General features: G+C 36.7%; 1 protein-coding gene across 2 annotated transcripts in view; it reads left to right on the top strand.

The window, feature by feature from the left end:
* The window catches only part of PDE4D (phosphodiesterase 4D), a 794445-nt gene that overhangs the window by 101939 nt on the left and 665862 nt on the right, over positions 1-26644 (top strand). Inside the window, exon 1 of one of the 2 annotated variants that reach the window (XM_069492691.1) lies at positions 18788-19167. The exons of the other annotated variant lie outside the window; for it this stretch is intronic. Within the exon in view, the coding sequence (XP_069348792.1) occupies positions 18902-19167 (266 nt within the window). The 5' untranslated portion in view covers positions 18788-18901. Of the gene's footprint in view, positions 1-18787; positions 19168-26644 lie in introns of those variants that run through there. 2 annotated transcript variants of the gene reach the window in all.

Here is a 26644-nt window from a genome sequence, read left to right as displayed (position 1 = left end):
AAAATTACATTGCACTTATTTTGGATTTTGTATTGTTGTGTCTGTTTTTAACTTTATTTTCTTTTTATAAAGCCCATGACACTACCTATAACAAGCTTTTGATAAGTGAGCATTCTAAATCTTCCTTTCCTATACATATATAATAAATATTTTTTAAAAAATCGTTACCCTAAATTTTGACAGATGTTACCAGCTTATAGTACCAAAGGAGGTTGCATTACCTATAATAATTTAAATTTCATTAGCTTTTGCTCACATTTGCTGAAGCAGTTCTCCTATGCAACCCATCTAATTATTTCTGGGAGTTCCCAAAGGTGTCACCAAAGAACAAGTCCCCCTTCTTGGACCACTGTTCTTCCACCAGACCCAGCAGCTCCTTGGATGCCCGAAGGCTTAGCGGGTCACATTACTACCCAGGGAACCAAAGCTACCACAAGGCCATGCTTCCATTTTGTAGCTGCTCCATGGGTGTTAAAATTTCTCCCTTTGTTCCTGATACTGTACATAATTATATGCAAGATTTTTTTACTTAAATCTCTCTGCTCTCCCCTGGATCCAAAGACTCATCCCTGGAGATGCAATCTAGTAACAGCTGCCACGTTCCGTTCAGAATGCTTCTTCCCTTCAGACAGGCAAGGCTTTCTTATTGGGCTAATATCTCCCTGTACCCAACTCCCCCCCACTGTTCACGGAACTCTCTCCAAAGGGGCCCTAAGCCCCCTGCAAATAGTTTTTCACTAGACCTTTTCAAACCCTGTCTTTTTTTCTTTTTGAAGTGAATATTCTACTACAAACATTTTTACCAAATCATTAAATATCCTTCAAAGTCATCATTTTTAAGACCTCCACAATATCCATCTTACAGATATACCATACTAGAATGCATTTGCCCATTTCTCTATTGCTAAGAATGTTGGGTTTTATACTTAGCTTTTTATTTTAAGCAAATGTTTGCTTTACTTTGTTCCTATGATACTTTCAGTTTGGCCCACTATTTAGCAATTGTGGATAATTTTGTATTCTAATTTGTCATTCAATATATTTAACATCATTCTCTGGTTGGCTTTACACGTGCATTTTTAAGATGAACCTCTAACTTTTTAACTATAAAATCAGATTTTATGGGCTTCTAGAATCAGCTTTTATGTTTCAGTTTGTGGCATTTCTGTGGCCACTGTAGTAAGATGCCTATATAAAAGAAAGACACACATGTACAAGGAGTGAATTAAAATCTCCCTTATAATTTTAAATGTCACTGAATATTATTTGTAGCCACTACTGGTATATGTCCTAGTAATCATTTCAAAATCTCCTCATTAAAAATAAATCATATAAAGATGGATTATAGAATTATAAGAACTTTAGGTATAGCTCAATGACCTAATTCCATCCATTCAACCATCCATCATCTATCCATCCCTTCAACAAGTCATTTATCACCTTTCTTCTGTATGTTACTGACAATGTAGACATAGGGGACAAAAAGGTAAGTCACAGACCTAACCTTGTGTATGAGTGATAGAGGAGTGAATGGAAGTAATAGAGCGTGTGATTCCTTCTGTTTGCAAGGTGAAGAAAGAATTGCCAAACCAAGTGACATTTAAGCAGCACCTTAACAAAGAACAAAAAATTCAACAGAAAGAGACAAGCAATTCTATACCTGCGGTAAGGGGCTTAAAAGGGCACAGCACTTTTAAGGAACTAAATTTCTGTAGCTACAGAATATTCTTCCTGATATCCTGAGATGAAGTAACAAAGATGTGAATCTGGTAGTCAAAGTCTTGTTATAAGGAGCTTAAGAAATGTGCATATTATCTACCATGAAACAGAAAAAAGAATCAAGGTTATTCAAGTAGAGGAATGACATGTTTTAGAAAGACATTTTTGATAACATTATAGAAGATGGATTATAGGCTGGAGGCAAGAGATAAGGCTTTCCTTTGTCAGTGTGACAGATTATTTTATTAATAAAGCACATAACTTACACGCAGATCTATCCGAGATGAGACTGGTTCATCTCAACTTGTCCAAGGTTTTTGAAAAAATGGTGAGATTTTCATTATTGCTTTTGTATATTTATCTGTGAAATATGATAGGCTGGCCCTCTGTTTCTCCTGGTGAAATCTTTAGATAGGCGGAAAAAAGACATTGAAAAGGGCACCAATGACCTCTTTTACCTTGGTTTTATCTGCTTTTTGGAAGTTGTCTGCTCCAAAGCTATGAAACTCAGCATCTCACCAATCCCTCATTTCACCGGGTTGGACAGTGTGTCAAGAGAATGCCTCAGGCCTTCTTTGTCCACGAACAGGCCGGTTGTGAGTCACAGTCTGAACATGAGGAAATGTTCATTTACTTTTTCATAGTCATGGCGATGAGACTTCTTTATGCCCAAAGTACTATCCTCGCCTAAAGTGCCTGTTAGGAAGGTTATTTTCTCCCACAGGCGGGGAGCTGAATGTTAGAATACAAATCCAAGTGCTCCATCACCATTCGGATAGCCTCAGGAAGCTGAGGTTTTACAGCTGCCTGGAACCCACATGCTTCATGTGATGTAGATCAGCACTGTTAATTAGCTGTTTCAGGATTCTTAATGCCGCATGGCTTTGGAAACACTTGTTAACCCACAGAAGGAGGGGAAGAGCTGGAAGCAATTGGACTACAGCCTGAATTTATTATAATTCAATTCAATAACCACCTTATCTTTCCAAATCCCTGTTCAGATCTGTTGAAAATTATAGTTGATTTAAGTTGTTCTCAGTGACGCATCTTGAGAGAAGAGGGAGATTGCAGTTCAAGGCTTCCTAAAGCCACAGAAATGTGGAGAGCTGCAGAAAAGAATGGATCAATGGAACTTTCCGGACACATGCATGCAATTTTCCAGAGGCTAGAAAATAGATGCCTGGGTGTGGGAGAGGGGAAGGCAGTTGATGTGGAAAGGCTCATGCAGAGTCCAGACGCCTGCATTTCTGTTCTCCCACCAAAAGAAGCACTGCCAACTCCCCCCACCCCCACCATTCTCACTGCACAGAGCTGGCATTCAATAAACCCATAATTCTTCTCAATACAATTCTTATGACATAACCTGGCCAGCCACATGAAACCTAATGGAGAAAACAACCGTTGTCACTGGCAATAAATGTAGGAGTTTGCATCGCAAGTAAACCACACACTTTACTCCACGGAGCAGCACGCTAGAGTACAACATGGAAAAAACATGGCACTATCCTTTGTTATGCATGTGATGTCATTAAAAAAACAACTTCATAGGCAAGACCATGTCAAATCTTTAAAAACATGTGCCAAAGCTAATTGTGTTGACATCTGTCTCATAATAGCTATTGCAAACTATTTTTTCTAAAGGTGGTTCTTGAAACAGCCATCTGTCTGTCCACTAGTCATGAACAACAGCATCCCCTTCCTCTTCCTCATCTTCTAAAATAACACCAAAAAGGTGAAAGGGTGTTTTGTAGCTCACCGTCCTTGGCTGTTATATAGTGGGTCAGATACCCTTCTGGGTACCAGGAGAGGCCAGTGATCCAGACCTATATATCTTTGTGCCACTCACACATAATACATTCCTGGAACACAGTAGGTGCTCAATAAATGTTAGTTGAATGAGTGAATCAATGAATGAAATGCTAGTTTTTAAGAAGTATTCTAGTAAGAATTTTACTACAAGAAATTTGCTTATAGTCACAAATGAAAGCTAGATTTACTTAAATTTAGAGATAGTCTTTCTGTTTCCTGTACCATAGGTACTCTTGTACTCTTCCTATGTGCTTATGAAATGAAAGAACATAAATTAAGTTATGAACTAAGATATGTGCACATGGTATTGCAAAATATAAATAGCATGCCAGTTCTGAGACCAGAATGTCTTTGTAGTGAGTAAAATTTTCCAAAACATTCCATCCATTTTAAAGTAGGCTCAATTTAAGACATTAATTTGGTGCTAGAAAAATAAAATCTGTATATTGCTTTAAATTTTCAGTGACTAAGTTTGTACAACATTCATCCCTTCGAAATAGGCTCCCCCAAATACTGCCTTATTCCTATGTTAGTAATAAGCCAAACATGTTTTCAAATACTAGTATTGAAGCTAATTAGCTTAAAAATGTAAAAGGTGATGCCTGGTTTACTACCACATAGATTTGAGAAGTGCGTGTGTCAACCTGTTTCACACCGTGCCCTTCATTACATCCCTCTGTCAGGGCCGGTCCGATTTTATTCTTACTTTTTTCTTTCAGTCTGAAAGAACTGAGAGGGATTTGAGCCTCCTTCTGCATATTTAGCATATCATTTGCACTGACTTTGATCTTTGGCTCTTAATCCATGAATGCCTGAGGACTTTGATTTATAGCCATAAACTTTAAAAGCACAATCCGTTTTCTTAATTTGGAAGTTGGTTTTGTGAGCAACACAAACATGTACGTCCTTGCTCTTTTGGAGGGTTATGGGTTGTAGAGGGAAATCCTCATTCCCTTCCCTGATTTGTAGTTACTTCTCTCTCACATATATGAGTCCCCGAATCTTTGTGAGCCCAGACAAACTGCCTAGTTCTTAACCTGAGATATCAAGAACAATTTTTTGACTGGTGCCAGGGTCAATGAAACCCTGGTCACTTGATAGTAAAGTGCCACATATCAAATTGTGTTTCATATATAGACATATGAATTGCATCCTGCTCCAGTTTAGTTAGAAATCGATATCTTCCCTTTCATATGAAACGAATGTTTTAGACTAGAACACCACAAATGAATTGAAGATTGGTACAGGAGTCTGAGGAAAGAAGACTAAAGAGGGTACAGACGTGAGAGAAGAGGCAAGATTATGTAGCCCAGGGAAGAAAGGGATTATCTAACATGTCTTTGATTGACAGACAGTGCTTTCTCACAGTGGTGGAAAACAGATACTCATTTTTATTCAGGACAGTATAGAATGAATGACCTTAATTTATAGATGTGGGTGCTGGTTGATACTAATAATTTCTCAACCTAGGGTTACTCTCAAACTTGGCCACATATTAGAATAACCCGAGGGGCTTTACAGAAAAACAGATGCCTTGGTTCCACGGTCAAAGATTCTTATTTATTCGATTTGGTGCATGGCCTAGGAACTGAGATTTATAAAACTCTCTAGGTGATTCTAATATGCAGCCAAGGTTAAGGATGCAGCTGTTGATTGAGGAATACCAAAACCAGGCTCTCTGCTGGTGCCCGAGATTCTCCTCATTATAGTTTCTTGTGTCTAGACATTGTTTCTGGAAGCTCCTGATTGATATGAATTATATTACTTTGAATGGAGTAATGTGCTAACACATCCATACTAACATCTAGGAGTCACATAGTTTGGAAGGTGCCAGGATACAAAGGAAAGTTGGAGAAGGAAGAAAAGAAGGAGTAGGGAAAGTACCAAAGCATGGGGGAAGGGGCCAATATAAACCCGCAGAACAAAAAGGATATGTTGGGTCTTCACAATCTATTATATAAATTGGATTTAAGTTCCATTGTTTTTCATTGCTGGTTTAACTCACACAAGTCTTCAAATACATTGTCACAAAATTCTCATGTATTGTTGCAGCAAAATTGCTTATAATTTATTATTTTTTAAAGGAATGCATAAGTTGTATCACCTTGGTGGAAAGTATACTGCTAGGGATTATATACATAACATATACTGGTAAGGTGGAAGGGACCAATGGTTCTTTACATTCCTTTACAAGCCCAAGAGTCTATGATTCTGAACTTCCAGGTCTTGTGGCTCTAAAAAAACCAGTAATCACTGCAGTAGGCTATTTATGGGCCCATGAGAAGTAAAACATGCTACAAAGGTAAAATGAGAGAACTTCCTTCTCTGAAATGATTCCATAAAAAAGTAATATGTCAGACTGGAAGCCGTGACTCATGCCTGTAGTTCCAGCTACTCGGTAGACTGAGGTGGGAAGATCGCTGGAGCCTGGGCAACATAGCAAGACCCCATCTCTAAACAAACAAATAAGCAAACAAGTGATATGTGGCTTAAGAATCCAGTGGCTCATTGTAATCTCTATATGTTAGTGTCTTTTGGGGGAACTTACTTAACCAAACATTTATTGAACACTTGTGTGCTACACTTAAATCCCGGATTTGTCAAGTTCCTTCTTAAAAAGTGGGGCCTAGACCTAAGAAAAGCATTAGCAATACATACAACAGAAAAGCCCTCTTATCCAGAAACCATAAAGAATTTCTAATAATCAATCAAAACAACAGAGTTCTTAGAAAATCATAAAGGAACAGGCACTTCAAATTAGCGGATGTTCGAAAGGTCAATAAGCAGCAGTGTTCTAGAGCTGGCCTGCACTGACTCACAGGCCCCCACTTCTAAATGTTCAGAAATTTGTTGAGCAAATTGTTAACCCAATCTATTGTTTAAAATTTAATTATATAATCTTCCAATTAAATTATCTTACATTTTATTACCTATGATCTCAAGATTATTTGTTGATTGCATCTGTTGATGGAAACATTCTATAATGATGTGTTACTGTACATCTCTTCCCAGCTCTACATTGGCTAATGTCACTTTGGTAGCTTGATATCAGCTTTGGTGGGGGTATTTATGTCATGAAGATCAGCAAATGCTACAAATCAGGGATTGATTTTTGTTTTGTTGACTGTCTAGACTTAAGAAAGTGAAGGAGAACATGTTAATAATGCAGATTAAAGTTAAGTGTGTCATGTCTGTAGTCATCAGATTGTAAATCACACAAAAACATTGAGGAAATGGTCTTCTAGAATTTTAAAACTATTACCTAATGCAGCAAAGAAATTGCCTTGGTCATTGACAAATGAGGGAAATTCCAACATAAATCATTGTTGTTTCACTTTTTTTTACTTGTTTATATAAACCAAAATACCAACCAATAGTCATGTAGGAGCCACACTCCTTTGTCAATTTTAACTGTAGTTTGGCTACCTATGTGGTCATGTATTCTATTACCATCATTTTCATACAGAAAACCTAGAGAGTGGCTGGCTCACCTCTGGTTCTAGGACAAGTATGGCATAATCAGGGCTAGACTCCTGGTCCTTCAAGTGCTCTTTTAATCACACAAAACTATTTATTTAAGGATGCTGCAGCAAGCAACACTACTGTCAGACCAAGATCCAATGAGTTTAAGAGTTCAGTTCTTATCTGTAGACCATTGATTTTACTCAAGGAAAAAATTCACAAAACAGTAATAGAGTCCTGACCAGGCATTACAAATTCTACAGTGATGTTTAAAAGAGGCACTAGGCAAGAAGGATAAAGGCTCAACACAATTTATCTGTATTATAGGAAAAAGCAATTTAAAACGTATTTTACTGAGCAGTGCCAGAACATTACTGAAAAAGAAAGGTGATGCTTTTTTGTTCTCAAAAGCCTTCTATAATGTGTAAGTATTGTCATATTAGAGACACTTCTGGGAAATGCTTGGTCAACTAAAATTGTTAAAGAGCTAAAATTGAACATTGACTTAGAAGCAAAGTGAAATATATCTTCCTACCTCTGTGAATTGTAGTGTTAGCCACTGATGCTCTTCTTAATTTCTTCTGTGAAAAATAGAAGATATTCTTGAGGAAATAAAAGGCTTTGACAACTAGTGCAGGGAAATTGATGGCAACATAAAGCTGTTTGAGGAAAAAAATGTGGGATCTCAAACACTTTGGGTAGGAGTGTAAATTAAATCATCCACTTTGAAGAACAATTTGGCAGTTTCTATTAAAATTTAAAAATACTGATATCTTACCACTTAACATTTCTACTTCTAAGTATCTTAATATTATTAAAAAAATACTTGGAATGCATACCCCGTGAGTTTTGCATGGCTGTTCCCTACACGTAATAGTGAAAAACTAGAAAACTGAATGCTTTTCAATAGGGATATGGCTAAACGAACTATAAAATAGTCATATTATTGAATATTAGGCATCAGCTAAAACGAGTAAGAGAGATCTTTGTGCAGTGAAAAAAGCGAGTTGCTGAATGATCATTAAATATGACACTATGTTTTTAAAAAGCCTCAGAAAACAGTAATATATGTTCCTACAGGCACATAATTATTCATGACATCAAACGGAAGTCTAGAATTTGCTGCCCAATATGGTAGCCACTAGCCATATAAGGTTATTTAAATTTAAATTAATAAAATTAAATAAAAATAAACATTGATTTCCTCAGTGGTACTAGTTGCATTTCAAGTGCTAACAGCCACGTGGCAAGTGGCCACTGTATTGGAGAGTGGAGAATTAGAAGGATAAACACAACTGATGATAGGTTACCATGGGAGAGGGCCGAGTTTAGGAATGTTTGTCTATAGAAATTTTAGATTTCTGCACCACTTTTAAAATTTTTATGATGAAAATAGATTATATATTGTTTGGATAATTTAAAATGAATACATTTGTAAAATTAAACACATGCCTAGCAATAAGATTTCTAAAACGTTTTAGACTTCTAGTAGATAGAGCAGTATAAATTGATTTGGGCATCTCTTCCTTTTGGCCTGTTAACTATCCCAAATCACACAAAAAATACTTAAACAAACAAAACCATTTCCTCCTCCTTCCCTACCTTTAACAAGTGTCTGCTGGGCACTTACTATATTCCAGGCATTTAAAGTACAAGGATCATGGTGCAACTGCTGCTTAGACTGACGTGTTTCCACCACGGATGCAGCAAGAGGATTTCTGTGTTGTGCATTGTTTTTTCCCTTGAAACTGATTAAATAATTACTAGTTGGATTTATGCAATGTTTACATAATTACAGAATATAAATGGTGGTTATTAGACTCACTAGAATATACATCTTTATAATATTAGTGCCATAGGTACTCATATTTGTTTTTATTAGGGCATAAAAATAATAATTCCAGAAAAAATTTGAACTGGTATACATAACTTACAAATCATTTGAGCACTTCCAAGTCAGAATAACTTCTTTGAAAGCACCAGAAAGAAAAGCACATACCTTGGTTTGTACTTATCCACAGACTGACTGTGAGACTAGGTGTATAAAGTTGATGGGTGCACACTCTCTTGATTAATTCTTTAGATGATAGGTCAATAGCGGAGTAGTGAATCTTTATGGTAAATGTCCTTGGCAATGCTTCACAGTGCAGAGTAGACTGGACTGAAAGTCCCAGATGACTGTGAGCACAGCAAAGAATGAATCTTGTGTCCCAGATACACAAAGATCAGTATCCCCAGTGGACCCATAGAACCTAGCATGCAGCATCTGTCCCATTAAATGCTTGTAGAATAATTAAATAAATTACATCCAGGAAACCGTCTATAAGTCTTAAGGGTTGCCTTTCAATTATGTAACCATTAATCTCAATTAATAATATAGAAAAGCAGAGAATTTCATCACACTTGCAAAAGGGTTTGTTTCAACTTCTGTTAACTCTTTTTTGCCTCAACTTTCAAGGGTGGATTTCATATAATATAGCAAAGTTCGCTGCTAGAATTGAATCTTTCAGTGTGTATGTGCTCTATTGAAAAATGGTGTATGATTTTGTTGTGTAATATTGTATAATAGAAGTTATTTTTTTAAAAAGGCATTATTTATTAATATATCAGCCGCTGATTTAAACACTACACAAATGCCTGAATATAAAGAAGTAGCATCACCTGGGTCCAAGTTAATTGCCTTTATTTGCTGTGCTTCATTAGCCATCAATTCCTACATACTCTAGTGCTGAGATGCTCGTGGGGTGATCCATGGACCAGGAACAACATCAGCTGGGAACTTTGGAAATTCAGAATCTCAAGCTTCACCCCAGATGTACTGAATGAGAATCTTCATTTTAGCGTGATGATTTCTAGTACATTTAAGTCTGAAAGCCATGTCTGGCCTTCAGTTGCCTTTATGAATTTTCTCACCCACAGTGCCATCTAGTCCAGTACTTCCCTGGCCTCTTAATCTGTCCACAGCCTTCTCACAGGCAAGCTTTCCATAATGTTGTCATCGAGACTCACAGCCCTCTCATTCTCTGCTGAGGTTATGGCTCTTCCATGCGGGTATATACCAATCACAAAATAGGGTGGAATTCACCTGAGAGCAGGAGCATAACAATAACTTTGAGTAATGGAGGCTAGTACCAGGGCAGCTAGTACCTGGACAAACTTGTCATTCTGCTGGCAGCATTCTGTTTGATTGAAGTTCAATACAAGAGGAAAAATAAAAGCACACCAGAAGACCAGGAAAGTTTGCATTATCTATCATCTAAAATCTCCTGGAACACAAGGTGATGTTTGTAGCAAGTCAAGTTAAATGTTCCTGGAAACATCCGTCTCTGGCCATGCTGGAGAATACAGGTGGATTTAGAGCTAAGCAAGCCTGCATATTAAAGGACTGAGAGATCTTGTGAGGAAATCCATTTAATTGTATTCAGCCTAGCCCAGTATATATTTTGAACCGCAAAGTGCTACTTTTTTCATGCAACATTCATTAACATTGGGCAAAACTTGTTCTTGTGGTGGGAAATACTCTTGAAACATGAGTGCAGAGGTTCCTCATATTGTCTAAAAGATAACTTAAGCCCTGATGTTTTAGAAAGCCTGACTTATTACGTAACAGTGAATATACCTGTGTAATGTCAGTATTTTAGAAGTAAAACAATGCTTTGATTCCAAATATTAAATTAACTTAGGCATTGCTCTCCCACTGTCTCCCAAGCTGTGACTCAGATGTCAGAACAAATTTTTTACCTAGTTAGGGAAGGAATTTTCACAAGTTTAAGGGCCATAAAATCATCAGTAAGACACCTATTTAGTGCAGCACTCTCTTGTTTTCCATCCTCAATTTCTTAAAGTTGAATATATTTTTTCCATCGCTCTTCTTGAAGCATTATCTGTGGTATACGATAACAGCATATGCAAATGGAAGAGACTGTATTTGTCTCAGGATGCACTTGATGATTTTTCTTAAATGGCGACTGAAACTTGCAATCAAAGACTAGGATCTGTTTTTTTTTAAGTGATAAAACTGTAGGGTGTGGGGCAGGTGGGAGGGGGGAGGGGCGATGGTACATTGACACCTAATGGGTGCGGTGCACCATCTGGGGGATGGACATGCTTGAGGCTCTGGCTCAGGTGGGGCAAAGGCAATATATGTAACCTAAACATTTGTACCCCCATAATATGCTGAAATTAAAAAAAAAGCTGTAATAAAGTTATATGACTTTAGACTGGAAAATTGAGTTCCAGGGAAGTTGAATGAACTTATTCAAGGTGACTTAGCTAATTAATTACAGAATGGGAGTAAACCTCTGGTTTCTATAATGCCTTTTGTAAAGCATCCCACATAAACACCTAGGTTTCAGAAGGTTCCTTATAATTAGGTACGAAAAATGTTATTCCTGAAAATATAATTTGATTATGAGGAATCATTGTTTATGTACATTAAACTTTAGAAAAAATTCCAAACCTCCAAATTATAGACACTTGCAGTGAAATACACTATTTATCTCACAAAAACCATATCCAAAAGACAGAATGACTGAAACAGATGTTATGTGTGGGGGTGAGAGGGAAGTTTTCCAGTTACATTACGCTAATATGAGAAAGACTCTAAAAATCCTTTCTTGTGGGCTGGTTGGGGATCAGTACCCAAAATAAAAGAGAGAGATGAGTTCCTTGGTATCAGGCTTTGAAAAGATGACTATTGTGTTATATTCCTCTGAAGTTAGGATATACATTGAATTTTGTCCATTATCATGTTTATTATGTGGACAAAGACAATAAACATTTGTTTCTTCTTATCAACTTTCTTTACATTACGAACAAAGACTCTAAAGGCCTACCCCAGTGGTTTTGTGCACTGCTACTTGTAATACAATGAACAATTTTGGGGAGTTTGGAGATCTTTTGGTTATGATCCCTGAGGGGTTTTCTTTTGTGCATCAGTTTTCTTAACTTTAAAACATGGGTAACAGTACCTACCTATTTAGGGTGATTGTGATGATCAAATTACGTAATTATGCAAAGTACTTACGCTTAGTGCGCTAGTATTCTGCATTTATATCTAGTAATTTTTTCAGTAATTCAATAGGGTAAGGGATGCTCTACTAAATAGATATAGTGGGTTATAGGATTTTTGTTTTGCTTTGTTGGTAAGTTGAAGGCACCATGCTTGGCTATTCTTCCCACTGAAAGAAGACCCAGAAATATAGGGTATTATAATATGTTAAAAATTTAATGGCCATCAGAATCTTTTGTCTTTAATGAAATTTTATTAATATTTAGGGAGGGCATTCTGGGGTTTCATTTTAGCAAAGTAATTAGGAATAATTTCTGTTCATTATTGGAAGTTTTTTTAAATGAATGTATCATGAGGAAAGGAAAGATTCTTAGTTGTATTGCAATTTTTCTCAGAAATAAAATAAACATGCTATATTAATATTGCTCGTATAAGTTGTACCCCATAAAATGTTAAGTGTTCTTTCAAGTAAAATTATGACTTACTATTTCAGTACAGATCTCTCTAACATTTAGTTTAAATATAAGAAAAAAATCTATTTGACTAGGTTTGATCTTTTTTTTTATTTCAGAATATTATGGGAACACAAACATTTTGGTTACAAGTAATGCCTTTGCCTCGCCCAAGCCGGGACTAGAGGCATGCCCTTCCCCCATAGAGTGTGTTCTGTCTTCATTAGTTGTGAGTTTACCCACCCCCACCCCTCAACCTGACTGACACCTAATGAATATTACCACCATGTGAGCACCTTAGTGTTGATCAGTTAGTACCAATTTGATGGCGAGTACATGTGGTGCCTATTTTTCCATTCTTATGATACCTCACTTCGAAGGATAGGCTCAAGCTCTATCCAGGATTATATAAGAGGTGCTAGATCACCATTGTTTTTTGTAGTTGAGTAGTATTTCATGGTATACATATACCACATTTTATTAATCCACTTATGTATTGATGGGCACTAGGGTTGTTTCCACATCTTTGCAATTGTGAATTGTGTTGCCATAAACATTCGAGTGCAGATGTCTTTATTATAGAATGTCTTTTTATCCTTTCGGTAGATGCCTAGTAGTGGGATTGTTGGATCAAATGATATTTCTATTTTTAGCTCTTTGAGATATCTCCAAATTATTTTCCACAGGGGTTGTACTAATTTGCAGTCCCACCAGCAGTGTAAGAATGTTCCTGTCTCTCCACATCCACACCAGCCTTTGTTGTTTTGGGGACTTTTTGATAAAGTCCATTCTCACTGGAGTTAGGTGATATCTCACAGTGGTTTTGATTTCCATTCTCCTGATGATTAGAGATGTTGAGCACTTTTTATTATGTTTACTGGCCATTATTCTGTCTTGTTGGTTTGATATTTTTATTAAAATGAATTGAGCTTAGAAGAACACATTGTATGTTCAAAATGTAGCTCTAATATAAATCAAAACATATATTTGTTTTGTTCAATAAACTCTAGATACTGTTAAAAATATTAACAAACTTTTGAAGATTAACTAACTGCACCATACTTAATTAGATGGAATGTATAAAAAATGCCCAGTTTTTGCCTTCTCAATTGACTTACAAGCTCATAAATAGCCAATGAACAAATCCTTCTAATTCTTGCTTCCTTAGCCCCTTTATTTCCATTTCAATGCAACTTCATATTGAATAGGAACTGTTGAAATTAACAGCCTTTAGAATCCTTCTTCTACAAATTATCTTACAGATTGTCACCAGATTAAACTTATTTAAATCTATCTACATATTATTTACCTACATATCAAGTAAATTTTGCTGATTTTTCCATGGTAAAGAGTCTAAAAATCCAACATTTATTACCTCTCCTCAACTACTATATCCCCTATTTTATTATTATTATTGTTATTATTCCACATGTACCTTCTTTGAAGATTTAATTCAAGCCCTTCTTCCTTGAGTTATTCTCCATCTGCTAGATATTTATTCATTGCTCCTTGTGGCCACTGAGGCACCATTTGTTCCTATTATTAATTTGATACTTAGTAGTTATTTTCTTTGTTGGGATGGTTGCATATATCTTCTCTTTTAAAGATTTTTTTTAAATGTCTGCCAACTAGCCCAATACTTAATAAAATTTCAGTGGTGCTGATGATTTGAAAAGCTGTGTTCTATAGTACCCAGATATACTTTTAGATATATGGATGCTATAATTTTATCATCAAAATTTATGATATACATTCTAAATGAAAAATAATCATGATGAAAATTTAAGATAAAATGATTTTAGAATATGTTATTTGGCAAAGTGGAAAACTATCATGGAGTTTAATGAAAATTCCTTCATATTGAAGGAATACAGGCATATAGATGAAAAAAAAAAACAAAACCTCAGGAATTCCACCTCCAGCTGCTCTTATTGAATACCACGCCTCTGTAAGAACTTCATGACTTGGCAGGCTTCACAGGTTGTCACGGTTTATGTTCTTAGTGCCGCCAAGGACAAAATTTAGTGTTAACTGGACCAAGAACTCAGGGATCTCAGATGTCTACTATTTTTCATAGAAATAACCATAATCAGTTTTAAATATCAGATCAGCTTTCCTTTTGGGGTGATACAGTGTAGATCAAAATAAAAGAGGCCCTGATACTTCATGGACACAGATTCAGATACCATTTCTGCCATTGTTGAACTATATGATGTTTAGCAAGTTATTTAACCTCCTTATACCCCCATTATAAAACAACTGTACAAAAACAACATCCTAAGGGTGACTGCAAGAATGAAATAAAATAAAATACAAAATTCTTGTATCTACTTGTATCTACAGTTCATATGTATTAAGTGTAAATTTCTGAGTTTCTTGTATCACCTAGTGGTAGGTATTATTTATTGAGTGCTTATTCTGTACCAGGCACTCTTTGAAATACTTTATATCATGAGTATTAACACATTTAATCCTTGGCACATTCTTATACAATAGCCACTATCATCATCATCATCATCATCACCACCATCATTCAATTTCACAGATGAGAAATTGAGCCACAGACAAGTAAAATAATGCAGCTAATAAGTGGCACTGCTGGGTTCCAAAACAAGCTTTTTGGCTCCAAACACACTGCACATCCTCTTAACCACCAGATAACATAACCTCTCCCACTATCAGGTTGTTACCATGGACTACATCTTATGGGCAATTTGAAAGCAATCTTATTTTAATTCATATTTACCTAATTAAAACATAGTTGGGAAAAGCATATGATGTTTTCCATAGTCAAGTATAAATCACTTTAATTTATTAATTCTTTTGAATGAGCCCTACCACTGCTCCCTTTCAATTGTGGGAAATCAGCCTTGCTTGTCCTTACAGAGACAAGGGCACACTTTCCAATCTTGGTCTCAGAACCTGTGCAAATCTTGTCTTCTTTGTTTTACTGCCTATAAATAATTAATGAAACAAAACGTTTTTGTGGATTTCAAAAAAAAATTTTGGAAATCCACAAAGAGGTATCTAGGAAAACTTTTGTGAAGTTAAGAGATGTTATCTGCTGTTCTAGGCGTGGGTGACTTTATCAAAACATTTCGCCCACTTTCAAATTTCCACTTGTTAAAACCTAAGGCCTTATTTGGCTGTCACTTACAGTACAGTGTTTTTCAGACAAGTTCTAGGCAGCTAATTTTAAAGAGATTTTGTGAAAAGGCAAGTTGTGGAGTGCTCCTGTTGGAAGAGCTCCTTCCGACCCTCTGCATTAGTGGAAAGAAAATTGCCAGTCTATCCTAACTTTACTCACCTTGCTTATCTTCAGAACTTTACAATTTGCATTTCCTAAGGTAGTGATTTTCAAGCATGATTTGGAAACACTGCAGGGTTTTTCAAGTTTTTTCAAGGCAATGGCAAAGAAGTCTCAAAACAAATTATTTTTTTAATTTTTAAAAAGCAGCATGCATTTCATATATCTTTTGGGAGATTCAGGAAAGTATTTGTAGATGTTAGGAAATTGTACTAATAATAATGATAGTATATGGGGACCTGCAAAGAGGCTGCCAATCCTGTTTCTGCAATGGAATCCTTTAACACACACCAAAGCAATGAGAAATTTGTAGAATGCATTTACTCAGGTTTAGTCCATGTTTAACCAGAATGTTCAAAAAATTTTTAATGGATTGCTGTTATATCTTCTAGTTTAGCTTGGTTGTGACTATCAACAAAGCACCCAGTCTCTCTGAGCATCCTAAATGACATACTATTTATGACAAGACCAACGTGTAATAGTAATAGTTTACTCTTATTAAGTACTCTCTACAAGGTCACTGAAGGCAAGAACTAGAACCTAGAATCCCTTCAACTGTATACATATATATATATATATATATATATATATTACATCCATACATATCCCCGGTATGTAACCCATATCATTCTTAGTAGCATGTCTTCCTTTACTTGGTCACTAAGAGTCACTTTCTCTACTTAGAGTCAGACATTTAAGTGTCTCCAGCCTCTAGGCTTTTATCTGGGCACTTGGGCTACACTTCTTCCTGCAATGGTTTTGTACACGTCATCTATCCCAGTAGACTATAAGCTCCATGAGGACAGACACAGCATCAAGCTAATCTTTAAATACCCTAGAGCACTTAGTGCACGGCACAAAATAAATGCCCACAGATGTTTATTGAATGGAACTGAGTCTTTAGAAAGTGGAAATTTTTTCTAAAAAAATGTTTTTGCCATGTCAGTATACTGCATATTACTTTTTCTCACTTTATCCTATAGTCCACATTTTATATCTATTGACAGCTAGGCTTTTTCTTTATTTTCCACAAAACTTGCTTCTTTATTTCATTTGCACATTATAGTTCTTCATCCTGGAGTGTACTTCTTTCTTAACTTTATTTCCATTAAGTTTTGAAACCCCTCCCCTTCAAGCTTCCCTTCAGAGTTCCATCATCACATATACATATTATTTTCATTGTATTTTTCTGCACCTGATTATATCACTTTCCAGGTGTTCTGGTGTCTTTTCCTAAGCCTTGTCTAGTCCTTTCTACTAAGTTACAAGCTCTTGGAGAGCAAGCATTGCTTACTTGTTTTGCAGAACTCCTAGTGCAGTTGTCAGCCCCTCATCCCACTTTATAGAAATATATATATACTTTATATTTATTTTATAGAAAATATACACACTATAGTATGCATATAAGGATAGATAGATATATCCTTTTAGTTCACTAAGAGACTTTGTCACTAAATGTTGCACAGTGATGAAACCTTTTATATTGGTAAAAATTCTTTGGGAATAAGAATAATCACATACTGATTTTTCAAATTCAAATATTTGTCTAACATTTTTTGATAATGTCACAGCACACATCACATGTCTCATTGAATTGTTATAGGTATATTCACAGGAGAGATGCACTAAGTGGTTGACCCTGTGCTCCTGTGAACAGAACCTCAGAATATCCTTTTCTATAACATTTTAAAGGCAAGGAATTGAAACCTAAGGTGGAGAAACTTGTTAAATTGACCTAATACAATCATAGAAACCAAAAGTCAGACTCAGACTATTCCGGTTTCCATTTTGTCTGGATGGATTTTGCAGCTCCTTCTGAAGATATTGTGTATTTTAAAAATGCAAAATATTCTTAGATAACTGAGAAATATGATTTGATGAACTAGGATGCCAGGGACATCCCTATTCAAAGATTTGGTGGATTCCTTTCCAATGCTTTTTAATGTCTGCACTCCTAGTGTCCACACAAATAAGATTTAATAAGTTTTACCACTTACTTTTCCTGTTATAACATTTATACTTCTTTCCAGTAGAAATATAATTTCTTCTATTTTAAACCTCCTTTGAATAAGTTTGTTGAAACCATATTCAACACATATTAAAATCTAACATTAAAAGACAATAAAAGAAATCATGAAAAGCTAGATGTATTTCACTTCTTACAGTTGAATTCATAAAATTGTATATATCATAAATAGTAATTGAAACTTTATAATCATTTTTAACTACTCTTGAAAACAGTCTGTCCCTCTAGATGGGCCTTAGTTTAAATGCAAAGAAATAAAAAATATCATTTGTGAGTCTAAATAGTGTTGTTCAGTGCTTTGAAAGGGCCATTATTAACAACTTTGCAGAACACAACAGCAACCTGCAATGTATTCCATGTGTAGTATTTTTAAACCTTTTGTTTGTTTCAAAATGGGGGAGGGAGGAGTCCATTTCATTCTCTTGGGATTTGTCTTATAAGGAGCATCAAATTGAGATTAGCAAGCAGGAAAATATTTCTCCTTGCCCAGCTAGTGCCTGTTTATTCTCCATACATATATTAATATAAAGCACACCAAAGGACTAGCAATTTTCTTTTATGAACGTAGCCTGTAGAGAGATAAGTAGCCCTGCGGGAGAGGAAGGTCAAGTTCAAAGTTTTTCTTTCCTTTGGATCCAGGAATAAGCAAATGGAAAGACTAGCCAAACAACAGAGCAGCAGGCATCTGATGGTTAAGCCCTCCCCCCAGGACTTTTTATGTACATAAGCAGAAGTCACTCCAGCAGCTGCGGCGCATTAGTTCCAATAGTTTAACAGGCTGCTTTGTAGCGCGGACAAAAGCCCTGCTAGCGCGGTGGCTTCCCTCCATGTTCCTTCGCCGTGCGAGCTCGTCAGCGATCTTTGGCAGGGGCTCGGGAGAGGGAGAGGAGGGGTGACGTTTAACAGGCTTCCGCTGAGGAGTGCGCTCGCCTCGTCTTCACCCAGCCCCGTCGCCACGGAGAGACTGAGGCAGGAGACCGGATGAACTAGCAGCAGCTGGATCCGACCTGCTTCCCCGGACATTTCCCGGACTCCGAGCGACAGAATCCCTGGAAAGAGGCCAGGGAACCACGTTGCCCTGGATCGTCGCCAACTGTACAAAGTTGACCAGGAAAATGGCTCAGCAGACGACAAGCCCGGACACCTTAACAGTACCTGAAGTGGATAATCCGCATTGTCCAAACCCGTGGCTGAACGAGGATCTTGTTAAATCTTTGCGGGAAAACCTGTTGCAGCACGAGAAGTCCAAAACGGCGAGGAAATCGGCTTCGCCCAAGCTCTCTCCAGTGATTTCTCCGCGAAACTCCCCCCGGCTCCTGCGCAGGATGCTTCTCAGCAGCAACATCCCCAAGCAGCGGCGCTTCACCGTGGCTCATACGTGGTAAGGTCTGCACCGACCACACGGAAATGGTGGCTGTCTCCCTTCGGCGACTTTTGTTCCTCCCGCCTTTAATTTCGAGGGTGGGGAGGGAGGATCACCATCGTTCCTCACCTGAAACGTATCGCGAGTAGTCTCCTTTAACAAAAAAATCCCACAAATGCCCAAGTCAGGGCAAGGATCCCGGGGAGTGGCTGAGGTGGGGGCGCTTCTCAAAGTTCAATTCCTATTGCAAGTTCCTACAAGCAAATTGGCTTCCAGATGTCCAATGTGCATGCAGTTTTACTCCCATACCTACACGGTGGCGTTGATTTGATTTCCTAAACTAATATGCCTGCCAGGTTCTCCAACAGCCTAGGAAAGAAAGGATCAGAAAGGGGTGGGGTGGGGTGGAGAGGAATCATAGTTTGCTTTCTTTCCTGCAGGATCCTGTCCGCACTTTGACAGACAAAGATGCCTATAGCATGTGTATTTGTGTGTATGACAGGCTGTCCCCATAAAGCCCCTCCTCACTACTGAATTTAATATACAGTATTTATAAACCCAAATATGCCCTTTACAAAGGAAAGAAGAAAGGGATTAGGAATTCAGTGCCAAAAGTTGCAGGCTGGTACTTGGTAGTATTGTTGTGTTCTTTGACTTTGGATTGTTAGAATATTTTGTCAATATTTTTACTTTTTTTTTTTTAAAAATGTTTTTATCTTCTTTGTAATAGGTGAATTTATTTTATGCATATGCTTCCATGTATTTTTCTGGGGGATTCTTGATGTTTTCCCACTCTTGAAAAAACAAAGATTAGAATAAACCATTGTGTGAGCTTATTTGTAGTTTCTGCCTGAGAAGAGGTGATTCCAGGTTCTGATCAGTGGGTCTAAGCTCTGGGGTCTGTGATACACACTTGGTTACTTTTAGGTACTGATAGGTTGTATATACCATCTTGACCTTTTGGTAAGATGAATATAAATTATGATTAAAAAAAGAGCATAACAAAGAGAAAACAAGTGTATTAGTTGAGAAACTGACTGAATAATTTTTATATGGTTTTTCCATAGCAAACCAAAAAGTGTGCCAGGAATGGGGGCTAAAAAACCCAACTAGACTTCTAGGAAGAAAGCAGCAAAAGTAAAGAGAATCAAAATTTAAACTAGTGAGTGACATGGCTGTACTCAGGCATGCATTGTAGATGAATGCAGATGACAAAGGAAACAAAAGGCATGTCACACCCAAAGACATGTCCAGCTTCACAATTCTGATTTTAAGTTACTAGATCTCTGATCAGGAAAGTGTTTTGTCTCCGAGATTTTAATAGCTAGATGGCATTTCTGAGTTTAGATACAATGGTCATAAGAGGAGTAAGACAAATATTGCCTTTTCAGTCTTGAAGAAATTATTGGGAAATGATGACTTCTCTCTGATGAAGGTTTTGTTGAAAAAAATTTGTCAGCAACTACCAGTGAATAAAAGAAAGGCATAAATAAACACTTCAGATGCTTTGAAGGAGAAGGTTGGCTCAAGACCAGACATCGGGTGCCAAAGCAGGACAACTGGCTTGAGTTCATAAGGAGCCAGGACCAGAATTTTGGTATCCAGTGTCTCTTTTGGTCAAGCTGCTTTATCATTGTACCTCCTAAATTGTACCTCTTGCTGAATGGGAGATCTTCAGCTCAGCTGCTTGATTTCAGTCTAAGTGAAGCAACCTAGAGTTCAGCTGAAGGTTATCTGAACTATTTGGACACGTTGAGATGTAAGGAAGGCAGGAAATCTCAGGAAAACAGGCTCCCTTCTGAAATTTCTGGCACTTCCTTTTCTGGTGCTGTTTGGAAAAACGCCAAGAACACAATTTCTACCAATATTTCATTTCGGTATATCAGGTCTCAGCCAGGTCAGGGAAGTATAAAGAGACCCATGGAAATGAAAAATAAAAACCATGGTATTGATTTTTAGTAACTTGGAAGCAGTTTCCCTCATGAACTAAAACCATCCAGCAAGGGAGTTGGAAAGAGTATCTCAAATTTTCCTTATTGGTTCCATGAGCCCCAAGAATATCCACAGGCATCTTTTGATAAATATCATCCATCTGTGCTTTTACAATTTGTACTAAGCACTATGCAGAACTTTAAAAATATATTTCAAATTGTTCTGATACATATATCTATATATACCTATATATATAGATATATATTTGATGCTTGCTGCTATTACTAGCACACTCAAAGCCTCTGCCCCTCCCTAATTGAGATTATCAGCCATTTAAATACATGCCTTGTATGTTCCTGCCTCCGAGTGTTGGTTCCTGCTCCTGGTATTCCCCTCCATTTGCTATGGATACATTTAATATCTACTAAATCTAACATGTTTAGTTTGTATCTAATGATTACAAAGTTGAGCAAGAACCATTTCTTAGTTTCAAATAATTTACACTTTAGTAGAAAAAGTGAATCATACTCTAAAGGCATCTGTTTTAGTTAAGGTAATCTTGTTCTACAAAATGCTCTCCGAATATCAGTGGATTGACACAGTGAATGTTTATTTCTTACTTTTGCTTTTCGTGGATAGGCAGCCTGCCCTGGGGTGCTTCAAGGCCCAGGAATCCTACCATTTTGTGGTTCCACTGTTTGGAACACGTGATTCCCAAGGTTACCGGGCTTAGCTGAATCAGGGGAAAGACCACAAAGGATGGCATGAGTGAGTTTTTATGAGGCAGGCCTAGAAGCACACACGTCACTTACACTGGTATTCTTCTGGCTAGAGCTTGGTTCTGTGACCACAGTTAACTGCAAAGGAGGCTAGGAAACATGGCTCAGATCAAAAAATAAGGTAAACCAGATTTGGTGAAGAGCTAGGCCATTTATGTCACAGTTTGTTAATGGCTACCTGGTTTACCCTCTCAATCATAGTTGGATTCCTTAGAATAGCATCTGTGACGACCAGTCCTTGAACATCTCTCTGCAGACCTCCTGCATGAAGATTATACAGAAGCAATTCTATTGTTTAACAGGCCTACTGAGTGGAAAGACCTACTTATAAAGAGTTGAAGTCACTTTCCCTGTAACTATCATCCATGGATCCAGGATCTGTTTTAGGAGCCCTACAGTTTGAATTTTCGCCTTCTTCCATGTAGCTTTTAAGGCAAGTGGCTTGGAATAACCCACCAGAGAGCCAAGACCCTGTTCTTTTGATCTTGGTACACTCATGCCTAGCATGATGGCTGGTCAGTGGTGGATGCTTAATAAATATCTGCTAGATGAATTTGTTAATCAATACTTTAGTGTTCCCATGCTTTTTAAAAAGTCTTTTTTTAACTAAACGCCTGGTTATTTCACCTTTATATGCTGTATTTACCAGGTTAATCCTGGTTGTTCTTACCCAGACTTCATTTGGGTTTTCATAGCCCATTTAAAGAGTAGCATACTGAGTTGATACAATACTCCAGGAGCTGTGTCACTCAAACAGAGAGCATCTAAGCAGTCAAACACCGGACTACTTAAGCTTAACTTCTGACTTGCCATTTACTGGTTGTGTGTCTTGGGACACGTTGCTTTAACATGTGCTTCAGTTTCCCTGTTACCCAATTTCCTGGGAATAGTAGCTATTTGGGGTTGTGGTTCAAGTGCAATTATGTGTAAATTTAAGCGTGTTGCACTGGGCTGGACACTTAGTGAGTGTCATTATAAGTGAATACGTTTCTTATTATCTACTATATGGCCATTATGCCAGCCTTGGTCTGCATGATCCTTTAGGATCACGTTTAAATTCCTAGATTAGCCTGTCAGTGGTTTGTGAATGAGCTGGAGTGAAACAAAGGAACATATATGAAGAGACAAGAGTTTGAAGGAATAGTGTACATCAGTTTTATGACTATACGAAAGGAGAAGGCAGAATGGAGAGGCATTTTTGAGGCAGAACCATAGGGTTCATTGCCTCTTCTCTGCCTACTCCCATTCCACATCTTTCGATTCCCTGCTCTTCCTGAGAGCTCCCTCCAGGTTTTCTAACTGAAAGTAATCCGTTACTTCTTCAAATTTCTGTAGCACATCTTGCCTCTGTTATTCTATCAATGCTTGTTAGTAATCATTACATCACCAGCTAATATGTATTTAATGCTGGTATTTGTGTTAGGATTAGAACCCTCTGTGTCCATGCTTTTCACTACTCTGTTTTACTGTTTTTATTTAATATATAATACCTTGTAGTCTAGTGATTTATACATGACTCAGATTTCATCTGAGTAGGGGATTCCCTCTGACGTCAGCAGGGGCTCCAAGGTCAGTGGAATTTCTGGTGAAGAAAACTTAACTTCCACTACTACTTTATTTCAGGAAAATCTGTCAGAAAATTCTTTATATTTTTTAGACTTTTCTCCTCATTAAATTTTAAACACATTTTGGCCTAAATAAAGTCATAGAAGAACAAGTTAGAACTGGTGGTTTTCAGTCTTTGATAACTTAAAAGTTACTGTTTAGTCTAACTTAAATCACAAAACTTCTGCTCTTTTATCACACATTCTTTATAAAAGTAATTTAATATTATAATCATTTTAAGTTATAAATTTTTCATATCTCTGTAATATAAATCCATATGTCCACCACCTAAGATTTTTTAAATGTCTATATTTTACCATTGTATCAGTTCTTTTTTTTAAGAATAAAATGTTATAGAAACTGCTAAAGCCATACTCATCCTATTCTCCTATCTTCCCAGAGGATCCTGAAGCCAGTGTGTTCTTCCTTGTGTGTCTCTATATTTTCACTTCATATAGATGTGCTGTGTGTGTGTACCATTTCATACACGCTATACTATGCCATACTAGACAGTGAAAAAGAGCAAGGAGTGTATGTCTCATATATATGTTTTGTGTGTGTGTATGTGTGTGTGTATCCCTTAGCAACTTCCTCTTTATGACTCCAGATTATGGCAGTTGAGCTATATTGATGCACATAGACCTGGATTATTCATTTAAACTACCAAACAGTATACAGTCACGCACCACGTAAAGATGTTCTGGTTAACAATAGACCACATATACGAAGGTAGTCTCATAAAATTTTAATGGACCTGAAAAATTCCTTCACCTAGTGAACTCATGACACAAAACATAATTCATGGGTTTGTGAGGATGCTGGTATAAACAAACCTACTGTGCTTCCAGTTATATAAAATTACAGCCCATATAAGTAGATACAGTACATAATACTTGACAATGATAATAAATGACTGTTATTGCTTTATATATTTACTATACTATACTTTGTATCATTATTTTAAAGTATAAATAGGGTATTTTTAACTTATAAAAAAAGTTATAAAAAATTTTTTAAAAGTTTACTGTAAAACAGCCTCAGGCAATTCCTTCAGGTGATAATCCAGAAGAAGGCATTGCTGTCATAGGAGATGACAGCTCCACGTATGTTATTGCCCCTGAAGATCTTCCAGTGGGACAATATGTGAAGGTGGAAGACAAGGATACTGATGATCTTGACCTTATGTGGGCCTGGGCTAATGTGTGTGTTTTTGTCTTAGTTTTTAACAAAATAGTATAAAAAGTAAAAAAAGACCTAAAAATTTTGAAAATAAAAAAGCTTATAGAATAAAGATATGCAGAAATCAAATATTTTTGTCTAGCTGTACAATGTGTTTATGTTTTAAGCTAAGTATTATGACAAAAGAGTCAATAAGATAAAAAAACAAAAAATTTTTATAAAGCAAAAAAGTTACGGTAAGCTAAAGTGAATTTATTACTGAACAAAGAAAGTGTTTTTTTATAAATTTAGTGTAGCCTAAGTATACAGTATTTATAAAGTCTACAATACTGTACAGTAATGTCCTAGGCCTTCATAGTCACTCATCTCTCACTCACTGACTCATACAGAGCAACTTCCAGTCCTGCAGGCTCCATTCATGGTTAAGTTCCCTAAAGAGGTTATCATATTATATCTTTTATATCATATTTTTACTGTTCCCTTTCTATGTTTATATCTGTTCAGATATTTAAATACTTAACCATTATGTTAAAATTCCTTATAGTATTCAATATAGCAACATGCTGTAAAGGTTTATAGCTTAGGAGCAATAGGCTATACCATAGAACACAACGATGCGTTTCTCAGGATGTATCCCAGTCATTAAGTGATGCATGACTGTACATTGATTTGCTTCTAAAAAGCCAACTGTTTATCTAATTTTAGATAGTTGTTACTATCGTCTTTAGTATCATACTCTAATCTAAGTGACTGTATAGTCACAGTGAAAAATATTGAGTAGTTTTACCATAGTGGAAGAGATGCAATTTCCTGAATTTAACAGTCAGTTCAGGCTATGTTTTTGAGTATTGTCAAGCTACTTTGGCAACATTAACCATTAAAAACTAATATTTATGGATAGCACTCATTGAGGACCCTCAGGTTTATTTATGTAAATAATTCTCAAACCATTTTTAATTCCAAACATGATAAAAGCCAAATATGATTTTCTAATATAAATACTGTGATGGGGGTTATATTCCTAATTAAGGACTAGATGAAAAAATTCTCAGAGATACAGAGATTTTCAGTTTACATTGTGCTGTATACACTGCATGGAGGGAATGTTCTAGAGTGTATACAAGTGAAATTTAGCAGTAGGATTTCTTTGGGAAACATGGTAACCAGGTAAAACTCAAATGTATTATCTTTATAATTCCTGTGCGTTCATGTGTGTTTTTAATTACAACATATCCAAAGGTATAATAAAAGTACTTAGTAACAACCTTAAACAACAAAATAATTTCTTTATGTGAATTTTTGAAAGATAAGATTTAGGAAATCTGAAAGATATTTAGGTAACTAGATAAATGGTTTGGGCCATTTTTTTTTTCATTTGTTATATATTTCTCTTTATCAGGAGGCATTGGCATTGGACATGAAGTTGCTAATGTTTAAAGTAAATATTTGCTTTCTTGAGTCATCATTTCATCAGCAACTGTAGTTGCTTTTATTGTTGTTAAGAGAGAAATATATTATAAATTTTCTTCAAGTCACAGAAGGAGAAAGAAACCATTTGTCACCTGTAAAGGAGAAATCCAGCCATTTAGAGTTTGTAGGTTAAAGACACACACACACACACACACACACACACACACACACAGAGGTTTTCAAAGCCATTACTTAGTGATTCTATTCGAGGACTCTCTCTCCCTTGTTTCATCTCTCCTACATTTGCCCCACTTAGCTTTGAAGTCGTCTCTTCTCTGTCTCTTATGGTGACAATACCCAGGGAAGAGCATTGCTGTACTCTCCTGGGAGCTAGGACCTCAGAGGAGGGCTGCAGTTAAAGGGTGATACCAGGAGGCGGGGAGGAAGTTTCCAGGAGAAATCATCCGGGGAGCACACCAGGAAGTACTGGCACATTTGGGCAGGGCCAGTCAGCCCCAGTCCTTAGCCATGGCCATGGCGTAATTGGCTATTGCCCTCAGTGACAATCATGGGAGGTGGAGGTGCTGAAA

Source organism: Eulemur rufifrons, chromosome 17 (assembly GCF_041146395.1).
Source record: "Eulemur rufifrons isolate Redbay chromosome 17, OSU_ERuf_1, whole genome shotgun sequence".
Lineage (NCBI taxonomy): Eukaryota > Metazoa > Chordata > Mammalia > Primates > Lemuridae > Eulemur > Eulemur rufifrons.
The sequence above is the reverse complement of the archived record's forward strand: the minus strand, read 5'-3'. Positions and strand labels throughout refer to the sequence as shown.